This window comes from Dermacentor silvarum, chromosome 10 (genome assembly GCF_013339745.2).
Source record: "Dermacentor silvarum isolate Dsil-2018 chromosome 10, BIME_Dsil_1.4, whole genome shotgun sequence".
NCBI lineage: Eukaryota > Metazoa > Arthropoda > Arachnida > Ixodida > Ixodidae > Dermacentor > Dermacentor silvarum.
The window spans coordinates 45,332,702-45,345,759 of NC_051163.1; the positions used below are offsets into that span (position 1 = coordinate 45,332,702).

The window sequence follows — 13,058 nt, forward strand, 5'->3', positions numbered from 1 at the left end:
CTCTTCGTATAACATTAAACGCATTGATGTTGTTTCTTGTTTTACTTCTTAATCACAGATGAGCCTATCGACTTGTTCTCATAATCCCACTTTTGTACTCGTATAATGAGCCGTAGTTGACTACTAAATTAAACTACTTGTTTTATGGAATCCGCTTTTCCTTTGTTGCTGTGGCCCTGCGATTGACTGATTGAGTGGTCATTTGAGATGGTCTATCCATCAAGTGAAGGAAGGTGCAGGTGTACAATTTTTGTGGCACTAAAACACGCATTAACGTCTTCTATGGGAACTTTAATCGATGTTCTGTCGGAAAGAATGACTCACTCATTCTGGAGCTCTAACATTTCTCTGGTGTTCTTCTGTATCCTCTCTAACAGCGTCGTCAATCGATATCCGAGCGAGCAAAGACTTCAAAGGCCTGGACGACCACTTCGAGTCCCAAGTGCAGATCGACTCAACGAGCTTGGTTCAAGGCGACTTGATACCTAGACCGGGAGGGACGACTCACGTTGTAACGATCTCGCTTACACGTGAATGGGCCGAGGAAAGAGAAAATTTCACAATGTGGATAGTGAAGTTTGCTCTTAGAGTGAACAACAGCTACGGCCTGATGTCTGGGTTATCAAACATAGCGCAGTTGTCCTACGACGATTGGTTGAAAACTGGAGCTGGCTACCATGGCAACAAGTACACCTCAAAGGTTCCAGAAGGCCTGCCGGCCAGGCCCACGACAGCTGGGAAAAGTAGCCCGAAATCCACGCAAGACAACTCTGCCGAGAATGACAGTGATGACGGCACTTCATCGACGTCACTAATTCCATGGCTTCTGGCTCTTCTTGTGGCAGCAGTAGTGGTGGGTTCCGCTGCGCTGTGGATTCTCAAAAGAAGCAAGGGTGGAAGCGATACTGGAGTTGGAGACAAGGGTGTTACAGAACTGGCTGAGACAAGTGCGCCATCATGAAAGTGGTTGAACACGTTAGGAGTTAATAAACTTCGCAAGAACAATATTTCAGGTCGAATTACTACTGGGCTCACATGTGTTCCTCAAATGTGCCTGGTGCCTCGCCATATATTTTTTACCTAATGCCTGAAACTACTGCAGCGCATGTGCAGCAGACTGGCTTCTACGCTAATGCTACCATAGTGAAAAAAAATTCAGCTTATCCGGCTAGCAAGACTCAACGCGTCATCAGCCAAACTCTAGCTGCTGCTTCAGGGTGCCGGCCGAGGAATAGTGGCCCTGCGGAGGAAGACCATCTTCTGCGGCGTTGACTGACTGGTGGAAATGTTTTCTCTCTCTCTCTCTCTCCAGCCTATACAGTTTGAAAATTTTGAAATGAGAGTTCCCACCCCCACCCCCCCCCCCAAAAAAAATTAAATTATGGCTATTTACGTGCCAAAACCACAATCTGATTACGAGGCACGCCGTAGTGGGGACCTCTCGAAATTTAAAGCTCCTGGGATTCTCTAACGTGCACCTAAATCTAAGTACACGGGTGTTTTCGCATTTCGCTCCCATGGAAATGCGGCCGCCGCGGCCGGGATTCGATCTCACGACCTCGTGCTTAGCAGCCCAACACCATAGCCACTGAGCAACCACGGCGGGTCACAGAGAGTTTCCATCCCATTTGGCAAGAAAAGCTTAGGCGCCGGATTCGCGTACGCTGGTCTCGCAGAAAGACTCACAACAAAGACTATGTAAAAATATGTGAACATCATGCGCGTTCTGCGGCAAACTATATTACGGATCAATTTTAAGTGCTGTGTGAATCGCAATTCGTAAGAAACGCTTTCCTAGAGCACAAGCGGCATTTAATTCCGATTATACAACAGGCGTCATGTAATGTAAGCTTCATCAACAAAAACGTGTATATAATTAGTTGCCGATTGGCTCATTGAATAATCTAACCAACTAAGAATGGAAAGGCACGAAAGCAAGAGAACAAGAAGGGGGGGGGGGGGGGGGGCTGCAGGGGCATTGCGGTAAAAGGTTACAGTATTAATATGGAGGTGGGAACAGAAGTTAACCTGTGAATCAGGGATAGGTTCTACGAAACGTTCCCCTAACCGAGTCATTAGCTGTTACTGCGACTGACTCACTGTCTGTATGCACAGGATTTACAGCCAAGTTAAATTCAAGAATTCGGCAAACTTTTTGTCCATTGGCTCCTTCGTACTTACGGCAAGTATACTTGCTTTGGGTAGCGGACCATCGTGGCTGATTCACTCGCAGGAGTATCCCTTAATGTCCCTGTCATATCTGTTTTGCTGACATCAGCTTATATCACCGTGGCTGGGTACAGAAATTTCTCTTTATCGCAATATTCTGAGAATCTATTTTAAGGTCGTCTTCTGAATTCCACCATATTTGTTTCCTGTGGAATAATTATTGGTGTCCTTCAAGGCAATTGTAAGTTTCCATTACAATTTGACAGGCCGTATACCGCCTCTAAATTTTTACTTACACAGGTCTGGTCTCGCTGTCTCCCCTCTATGCTGTTTTTGCAATAAATCCGAATCCATCGAGCATTTTCTCCTCTCGTGCCACCAATTTTTAAGAGAAAGAAAACCCTTAGAAATTTCATTTCGGAAAACTTGGCCTATTACTAACCTCGCCAACCATTATTTCCCAGTGATGGGGCGACTTGACTGGGACACACCTACAGGGATGCTTTTCTTGCAGTTTACAATTTCATTACGGACATAAAAAGAGTACCTTGCTGAATTTCTAGAATTATGAATTATTCATATTATTTAAACTTGTGACAAAATTATTTTGTCTCGAAAGTCTTAATAGTATTTGTTTAATGACTGCTATGCAGATTTAGTTGTTAAATTTCTAATAAACATAGTTGACACCGCCTGCTTCTTGACCGATCCCCCGTAGTCGGTATGAGCCAAAGCTTCCGTGTTTTTTTTTTTTGTCTATATAATAAGAAAAGAAAATATCACACCAACTTTAGAACTATATCCGTTCTAAACCAGCAAAGCAGTGCATGCAGCTGATCTGAAAAACGTAAAGGCCATGAAAAGAACGAGTTGAGGACAAATATTTTGATGAACGTTTGTCATTCAAGAACCTTGTTTACATTTTTGTACATATGCAACGGCCAGGGAAAAACCTGAATCACGCTGTCATTTGTTGCAATAGATTGCGCAGGAGCAGCTGTTACCGGTCTTGTATTTACACCCAGATTATAGTCGCAACAGTGAGTACATATAAAAAGCAGGGGTTCCGCAAAATATACATTATATATTCGAAGATAGAATGGAATGTACAAATGCGAAGATACAACTTGATAAAGTGCAAAAAAGTGCCACTGGAAACAGTTCACTGCTTGTATATACAACACCTCGCCACAAGATATTTAAATATACGTATAAGTCTCCCATAAATCTACGTATTTAAGCAAACATCACTGTATATAATGCGTCAAACAAGACCAATAAACATGTTGCGCAATCACAGATACTAAACTTTACGCATAAAAAGACAGACGATCCAGGCACGAACAAAACTATGATCGCCGAAATCGTGATATGTACTTGGGCCATGCGGCGGTCGCGACCGCATCATATGGGTAGAATAATAGCGGAATAATGCCGAAATCAGTACGAAAATGTGTAATTTAACTGCCTGCAGAGCGGCAACAAATATTCTGCATCCAAAATTAAAGAAGGGTATTGTTTCGGTTCAAAAAAGAAGTAAAAGCAGGTAGCTAAAAAGGAAAGAAAAGGCGAAACGAAAGCCACAGATGATGCGGCAAGTTGAACTACCCAATATCCGAGTGTGTTTTTTGGGAAACGCCGCGTGGGCCGGGCTTTCAATGAGCAAGGTCGGTCAAAATTGGTTATTGATGTCCTCGTAATTTTTGTATTCGCGTTCGAATTTTGATCATGGTGCTAACTATTAGAATAAATAGCAAAAATTTCTACGGTTTTAAAAGCTAATGAACAGTCATACGTTTGTATAATTATGAGTTTATGGACATGATGAAACAGAGCTTTTTACTCGCATTGATTTTTGCTGCTTCGCTATCTAAACGACAAACTTCAATCGACGGGGAAATTTAGTGAAGCGGTCAATGACTTCGGACAGGTTGACGCCAATGTCTGTGTGGGTGTATAGAAGCGCCAGCCTAACCATGCTTTCCTCAGACATTGTAGAGCACAAGTATTTTTTTAGTAATCTCATGTTAAAAAATATTCTCTCGCGCTGGCAGTGGTCACTGGAAGGGTGACTAGAATCTGCAGCAGTTAGTACACATTTACATAGAACCTGCAGTCGCAACGAGAGAGGGCATCTATTCCGGTTCTCAAACCTAAAAACACTCCTTCGATATCGTTGGCATCCTTGTTTTGGTAGCCTGCACAAACAGTAAGCTGTTCGATTCCAGCAATATCCGCTGGTTCGTCAGCAAGTATAGAGAAGCTGCCTGCAGCGTTTACTTTTGAATCTTGGATTTCTTTGATAATTTTACCACAAATTTCTATAATTTGGTACCGTACATCTTGGCTTAAATGCGTGGTATTACTGGGGCAACTTTCCAAATGGTTCTTTAGATATTTATCTCCACAATTATCTCGCATGCGAGAAAGCGCTCTGAAAAGACCAGTATTTTCAGCGGGGCTTCGCTTAAACGTATAGGACCACTGTTCTTATGGCTACGGAGAGCTATACCTTGTCGCCCGCAAAAAGAACTGCCTCAATAATAGGCCGTTAAGTTTCTTCTGTTTTCCTTATTTTACTATACCTGACCTGGTCCAGCTTATCGATCACATTGGGTGCGCTTCCTGAAAATGGTAGGAAAAAATTATCAGCTGTCACCTGACAGTCACGGTGATAATTAGTATTTTCGTGTGTGTGGAAGATTGCGAGCACGTGCTTACATTTCTGCAACGACTTGGACACGAGGGCATGTTGGCCCAAGTACTATATCAGAACATTAAACCCATAAAGTTCCAGAATTGAAAATCTAAAGCACGCCTTCGGAAATGTCAGTGCACTAGTCATGTCAAAAGTTTATGACAACGTTTTACCCATAAAGTCTCGGAATTAAAATAAATTTGCTTCGTAGATTCCGTGGCCGCTGTGAGATGCCGCAACGCGCCCGCTCGCTATCGAAAAGACCTTGAAAGTTTGTGCTCAGATGGGGCTCCCTGCGTTATGACTCCAGGTGCAAGGGTGTTGCCCCGAAATCCAGCCCGAGTTCGCAATGTTCGTGCCGAAATGTATTTTCGAGCGTGAAAAAGACATTGTAGACAAAATACAGAGTGATTCCCGGCGCCGGTGGTTGTTTTGGGCGGCGGTGCATGCCGGCTGAAAAAAATTTCGGAGGGGGCTGGAGCCCCATCAGCACCTCCCCCCCCCCTCCCCCTGGCTACGCCCCTGCTAGTGTGGTATGAATAATCAAAATAAATAAAACGAGCTGCATGGTTTTGAACTGCTTCTAGAGTTTTCTAGGTGTGGTGTGGGTCCTAAACAGAGCATGGTATTCTAGCTTAGGTCTGACAAAAGTTATACAAGTTAGTATTTTTAAGGATGGGGGTACAAGGCGCAAGTTGCGGCGGAAGTAACCAAGCGTGCGATTGGCTTCGTTAGTGATGTTCGTAATATGAGAGGACCAAGAAAGGTTATTTGAAAGTGTAAGGCCAAGGTACTTGCATGACTCCACAGATGATATTTCCGAGTTACAGAGAATGTACTTCGGGGTATAGTGAAAAGGTACTAGTAAAGTCTTTGTAGTGTTCAGTGACATTAGCCACATGTTGCCCCAAGTGGTAACTTTGTCGAGATCATCTTGCAATGCGTGGTTGTCGGTACCAGTGAGGACTGGGCGATAAATGACACAATCGTCAGCAAAAAGGCGATTGTTAGAAGAAAGATTAGCCGCTAAATCATTAATATATATAAGGAAGAGGAGGGGCTCGAGAACTGTGCCTTGGGGCAAACCGGAGAGAACAGGGCTTTTAGAGGTGGAGTGGTTGTTAGCACACACAAACTGTTGTCTGTTAATCAAGAAATTTCGTATCTAGTCTAAAACAGGAGGATTGAGGTGCAAGCGAGAAAGTTTTAGGAGAAGCCGTTGATGCGGAACTTTGTCAAACGCCTTTTCGAAATCTTAAAAGAGGGCATAAATTGGGATGTTTTGATCAAGGTTAGTGCTTATGTCATTTATAAAGAGCGCTGATTGGCTATCACAAGATAAACCTTTACGGAAGCCATGCTGGTTAGCGTGGAAGAAATTGACATACGTTAGAAATGTAGCAATTTGGGAGTGAAGTACATGTTCCAATAATTTTGAACAGACACTGGTTAGAGAAATTGGGCAGTAGCTACTACGTGATGATGAAGGACCTTTCTTTGGGACTGATATAACCTTACCCACTTTCCAGTCGTCCGGCACCACTCTTGATGATAACGATTGCTGAAAAATACGACATAAGATCACTTCTACTCTGCCAACAACCGCGCTCGTCGCTCGCCCGCACCGTCTCTTATCTCCACACGGCTCTGACCTTTATGCGCCGTGCATTCGCCGCTCAGTTTCCGTTGAAGCGATAGACCGCACGTACCTTCGCCCGCTGCTGCGGCGTATGCGCTTGCTGCCAGTGTTTTGACAGTCGTTGTCTGCAGTCATTCAGTGTGATCTATTCATGTTTGTTTGTGCGCGCTCACACCACGCTTGTTCAATCAGTTAGTAAAAGTCGGGCCACATTTTCCAACGCACGCTACACATGCAATGCTGCCCGGGTCGGCAGTGCAGCGCTACAGCTGTGTCCCTTCGCACGCGCTGCCCATGGGAAGCGCTTCTCATCAACACCACCGTTTCACACGCGCCTTCTCGTGGTCATCGAGTCTCTCTTCATGTCGGCATACTTACGCCGCAGCACACCTGCTTACTTAATCAGCTCATGTTTACTACAATTCATATTGCTACCAAAGCCGCTCACCTTACTTCGTATGACATTGCTGTGCTGCTATCGCATTCATTGCTTCGCCCTTAGGGCGAAACTGTGACATTTTTTTCCTACGGGCATTTATTCTTTGAAATTTATGTATAATATATATATATATATATATATATATGAGCGTTTTATTTTTTTGACAACAGAATTTTCAAGAATCCCCGTGACGTGTCGCACAATTCTACTTCTACCACTAGATTACTCTCAGAGGCAGACATATTTTGCACAAACAACGGAATTGAATATTTCACTGCTTAATATTTCTTTCCTAATTAACATTTAAACTATATACTTTATGCAACATATTACAATTTATGAATTGTGGCTTGTGACATACAAAGTCCTATTGATTTGTAAAGAATTCTAAGGGTGACACCAGCTTCGAGATATGCGTTCCCAAATTTTGCGACGAATGCATTGGCGTTCCAGTAAACTTGAGCTTCAGTGAATTAACAAAAAATACGCGTTTTCTTCAAAAACTATGTGGTACAACAGTGCATTTTGACGGCAAGTTTAACTGCGCTTATCTCAAAAGTAGTGCTAGATTCAAATTTTTTTCTAAGTGGATGTGCTTTGTGAAATACTTTATTTAGTGTATTGCAATGTGTGCGTTAAAGTAATTCATTAGAAAGTTAATTAGTGATACTTTGTTAATTAGACAGTTATGCGCACTGATTTTCAATGTACGTCTTCAAGTATGCTAGCTCAAAAGTGGATTTGTGCTAAATGCCACAGGTGATTTTTCAAAATTCCCCACGCGAGGCACGTCAGCCCTGCTCGGCCCCCCAACGACGCTCTCTGCCGGAGGTGGTGGTGAATTCTTTATTTCGCCCAAAAAGAGGGGACCAGTCCAAGGACCGGTTCCGCTGACTTAGAGGAGGTCGGCGGGGATCCTTTGGGATTCCGCGGCCTCCACCGCACGCTGGATGAGCCGGCGTTGGTCTGCTGCCTCGGAGGTACGTAGGAGGGACTCCCACGACTCTGAGGTATTTGCGTTGTCCTGTGTTCAAGTGCGTACAAGTCCACGCCATGTGTACGAGAGTTGCCGGAGCTGAGCAGTGTTTGCACCTAGGCGTTATTTGTTGCGGAAAGATTTTACTGTACAAGAGGGGCTGTGGGAAGCTGCCTCTTTGTAGATTGCGCCATTGGACGCCCTCGCGTTTTGTTCGATTGTGGTGTGCGGGAGGATCTGTGCATCTTCCGAGTCGGTAGTACTGGAGGATGTCCGAGTAAGTGGCGAGTTGAATTTACCGGCTCACACTCGCAACCTATCACTCGCACACGCAGCGTTCGGCGCACGGCGACGGTTTTATCGCCGTTGGACTTAATACGGAACCTCACGACGACGGCGACGGCAAAAATGCGCTTGGAGTGTCCACATAATTGCTATAGCAATAAAACTAAAGTAGCGCCAACTGCACCCCTTTGCCTCTTCCACCTCTCCTGGCAGCTGCAGCAGCGCCTCCAGGGTGTCCACAAGGAAAATACGAACACGAAATATAGTGCCTAGGATATACTTTATTCTAGGCACTGTACACGAAGGCCGCGAGCACGACCGCGCGAGTCCGCGCTCGACTGGTGCTCGTTCGCTAGCGCGGGTCGGCATCCCAAAACGCGCAGATCCACCATGCAAACATATTCGGACGCGGCAAACAAAACTAAGGAAGACGCCATGTCCCGACCAAGTAAACAAGAAAAGAAAAAAAATAGGAACGGACACTCAAGGAGGCGCTTTCTTGACCTCATCAAAACATAGTGCGTCACGTTTGAAACCGAGCGATTTCTCAGTGCCGCCGAGCGTACCCGGATGTCGATTTCAAGTGCAGTGGCGCTGCCTTCAGTAGCGTCAACGCTGAGTGCGTCTGCATGCAAACGCGCTCGCGTCCAGCCCAGCTTGCTTTCGAAGATGATTTATCCCTGTACAAGCGTTTACTTGACTGAAATCTTATATCAAGCACTCCCATGACACGGTGTACCCCTAAATTAGTGAACCAGTAGTAACCGTACTATCAGCATAAACTTCTCAGTTTAAAGTAGCTAAAAAATCACGGCATATCCACGGGGTGAATGATGATGAGTGGGCGAAGCTCCGGAGGGAATCATCGGATCTCCCGCTTAAGGGGACGCTAGCACAAACGCGTTAGAAACGTGCAGTACTCTCTAGTAAGGGGGAGTGGCCACACCGTCTTACGCAGCCATTTACACATGCCGGAACGTGCACCGCGTTTGCCGACGCCATCACATGACTGCTGAGAGAGTATACCCCCCGTACAGTGTACTGTACCCCCCGTATTCATAAACGCTCCCCGCAGGGGCGTCTGCGCAAGCAGGCGTTTGGTGGGTTGCGACACCACGGACCCGAGCACACGGGGGTTGGACCCTCCCACGTGTAGCCGTGCGTGGCTTAGCCGTGTCTGGGGAAAGGGGGATCCTGGAGGTTGAGCCGATGCCGGGTGTTCGGACCTTTAAGGCCCCCCGGCGGAGGCAACACACCTCTTCGGCCTCTGCTTACATAGACGGCACCCCCGGGCTGACCCACCCGGGGGAAATCGGTAGTCGCCTTTTCCTGTCCTTCTCTTCAATCTTGGTCTTTCTCTCTCACTTTCAATCTATCCTGTCTTCTTTTCTCTTCCATTTACTTCCAGCATTCCTGGCGGCGAGGGTTAACCTTGTGTGTTATAACCACCCTTGGTTATACGTATTTGGTTATAGCGGGTACGTACAGCTGGCGTTTGTGGGACTTGTGTTTACAGGTCCTACATCGTCCCCTTGTTGGGCTCCATGGTGGGTGGCTGGCGTTCCTGCCGAAAAATTATTATTTTTGATGGCTTTTTCTTTCCCTGCATTACCTGATCGCCCCCTTAAGCGGGGGCGCACCGAAGATGTATTCAAATTTTTTGGCCGGCAAACTGAAAATTTCCCTCGATTCCACGTAATCCATTGTGAAAAACCCGAAAAGGCGGTGAGAACGATCTCACCTTTTCTTGTTTCAAAATGCCTGACAGAGACAATAGGAGCCGGCTACAAAGCTACTAAATTGGCTAGCGGCCACCTTCTTCTTGAACTCCGAGATATCAAACAACATGAGAAACTGCAGAACCTCGTATCAATTGGAGACTTTCTTGTCACTGTGACCCCACACCGCACTATGAACACCAGTCGTGGTGTTGTTTCGGATGATGATTTGATGGAGCTAAGTGAGGCAGAACTATTAGAGGGATGGAGTGACCAAAATGTGATCAATGTCAGAAGAATCAAGATGAGGCGTGACGGAAAAGAAATTCTGACCAAGCATCTCATTCTAACCTTCGGCTCAAGTGTACTGCCCGAGACTATCGAGGCAGGCTACATAAAGCTCAGAGTCAGGCCGTATATCCCTAATCCCCTGCGATGTTTCAAATGCCAGAGGTTTGGCCATAGCTCACAGAGCTGTCGAGGTCGAACTACTTGTGCCAAATGCAGTGCTTCTGAACACACATCTGAGTCGTGCAACAATACTCCACATTGTGTAAACTGTGATGGCGAGCATGCCGCATACTCGCGGTCCTGCCCATCCTGGAAAAAAGAAAAAGAAATTGTCACGATTAAAGTCAAACAAAACATTTCGTTTAAAGAGGCACGAAGGCAGGTGTCCTACCTCCCAAAAACCAGCTTTGCCGATGTGACGCGTCAGGGGGCAGCGTCGCAGCGGCTTCAGGCTGCCGTCCGGCCCACACGTAGTGAGCCGGCGGTGAAGCCATCTGCCCCCTCGGCGGCTGCAGCTAGCACTGCTCCGCCATCCCAGAAGGGGCCATCGACCTCCGGGCTGGTGGCCTCCAAGGTCTCGTCCCTCGAGACGAGGCCTTCACCGCGAACAAACCGTTCTCAAGAGCGGGTGTCCAGCGCTCTGCAAGAGCCGATGGACACATCTTCCAGCCAGACGGCGCAGCCAGCGCCAAAGGAGCGGCGAGAATCCCTCGACCGCTCCAAAAAAGAAAAAGCCCGCATCACAGGGCCCGACAAGGGCTCTGTAAGTTAAGTTAGTGTTTTCACACGAGACACACAGCACAAACATTGTCTGCAACATGAACACACAGATACTACAGTGGAACGTCAGAGGATTACTTCGTAACCTCGACGACATCACAGAACTCATACATAAATTTAATCCGAAGGTGCTGTGTGTCCAAGAAACACACTTAAAGCCTAACCAGTCCAACTTTCTGAAGCAATGTGCCATTTTTCGTAAAGATCGTGACAACGCTTCTGCCTCGTCCGGAGGTGTAGCCATAGTTGTAAATAAGTCCATTGCCTGCCAACAGTTTGCCCTACACACGCCTCTCGAGGCTGTATCCGTGCGAGCAATTTTATTCAACAAGCTTATAACCATTTGCTCCATTTACATACCACCCAACCATCACCTGAGTAAAACGGAATTTTACAGCCTCATCGACCAGCTCCCAGAACCATACATTATCACTGGTGATTTTAATGCTCATCATACTCTTTGGGGAGACTCGCGATGCGACGCGAGAGGTCGGCTCATCGAAAACTTCCTTGTTAACTCCGGTGCGTGCCTGTTCAATAAGAAGGAACCAACATATTATAATATCCATCATAGTTCATATTCATCAATAGACCTGTCAATTGGCTCTGCCTCACTTTTCCCTGATTTAGATTGGCATGTAATTAAAAACCCATTCGGAAGTGATCATTTCCCAGTAACCCTAAACTTAGTAACCGAACATGACTCTCTTCCCCATGTCCCTCGCTGGAAACTGGCCTCAGCTAACTGGGAATGCTTTAGGGAATCCACGTACTTATCACAAGATTTTATAAATAATTTTACTATAGATCATGCCGTATCATATTTTACTGCTTTTATCATTGACGCCGCTGAGAAGTTCATTCCTCAAACAAGTGGCACTTCATTCAAAAGACGGGTCCCCTGGTGGAATAACGATTGTAGACAGGCACGAAGGAAACAAAATAAAGCTTGGGGCAAACTACGTGAATGTCCTACGGCTGAAAACCTAACAGAATTTAAACATGTTAAGTCCCAGGGAAGAAGGACGCGAAGACAGGCTAAGAGGGCAAGTTGGGAGAGGTTTCTCTCGGGTATCAATTCGTATACTCAAGAGGCAAAAGTATGGGACAGGCTAATGAGGCTAAAGGGAAAAGAAACCCATCCGTTGCCGCTAGTGAACGACGAAGCGAACAGCTTGGAAGGCCAAGCTGACGCTCTTGGCGAACACTTCGAGCGCGTGTCCAGTTCGAATAATTATTCTGACGCATTCCTTAAGCACAAACAAATCGCAGAACGCAAGGCTATTGACCGTAAATGCAGACAGAATGAACCCTACAACATGCCATTTAACATCGCCGAATTGAGAGCCTCCTTGACTGCCTGTCGGAGCTCTGCACCTGGACCCGACAGGATCATGTACGACATGATTAAACACATTCACAGTGATACTCAAATAACGCTACTCGCACTTTTCAATGCTATATGGGCTGCCGGATACCTACCTACTGCATGGAAAGAATCCCTTGTCGTTCCGATTTTAAAACAAGGTAAAGACCCCACATTAGTAACAAGTTACCGCCCAATAGCCCTCACAAGTTGTATCTGCAAACTCTTTGAAAAAATGATAAACCGTCGCCTTTTACACTTCCTTGAGTCAAACAAAATTCTTGATCCATATCAGTGCGGCTTCAGAGAAGGACGGTCTACAACCGACCATCTCGTGCGCATCGAAGCAAACATTCGTGATGCTTTCATACATAAACAATACTTCTTATCCGTGTTCCTCGATATGGAAAAGGCGTACGATACGACCTGGCGTTACGGAATCCTACGCGATCTGTCGGCAGTGGGCATCCGCGGTAATATGTTAACCATTATTGAAAGCTACCTACACAACCGCACATTCCGGGTTAAAATAGGTAATGCACTGTCGCGTCCATTTATACAGGAAACAGGTGTACCCCAGGGAGGCGTGCTCAGCTGCACACTGTTTATCGTGAAGATGAACACACTTCGTGCCTCATTACCACCGGCTATTTTTTATTCTGTCTACATGGACGATATACAAATGGGCTTCAAGTCC

General features: G+C 45.9%; 2 protein-coding genes across 2 annotated transcripts in view; both read left to right on the forward strand.

The window, feature by feature from the left end:
• The window catches only part of LOC125940927 (calcium-activated chloride channel regulator 2-like), a 68,653-nt gene extending 67,689 nt beyond the window's left edge, over window positions 1-964 (forward strand). The window contains exon 6 of the mRNA XM_049657658.1: window positions 378-964. Coding sequence (XP_049513615.1) covers window positions 378-961 — 584 coding nt within the window. The 3' untranslated portion in view covers window positions 962-964. The remainder of the gene's footprint in view (window positions 1-377) is intronic.
• The window catches only part of LOC125941011 (calcium-activated chloride channel regulator family member 3-like), a 226,166-nt gene that overhangs the window by 160,041 nt on the left and 53,067 nt on the right, over window positions 1-13,058 (forward strand). The window lies entirely within an intron of this gene.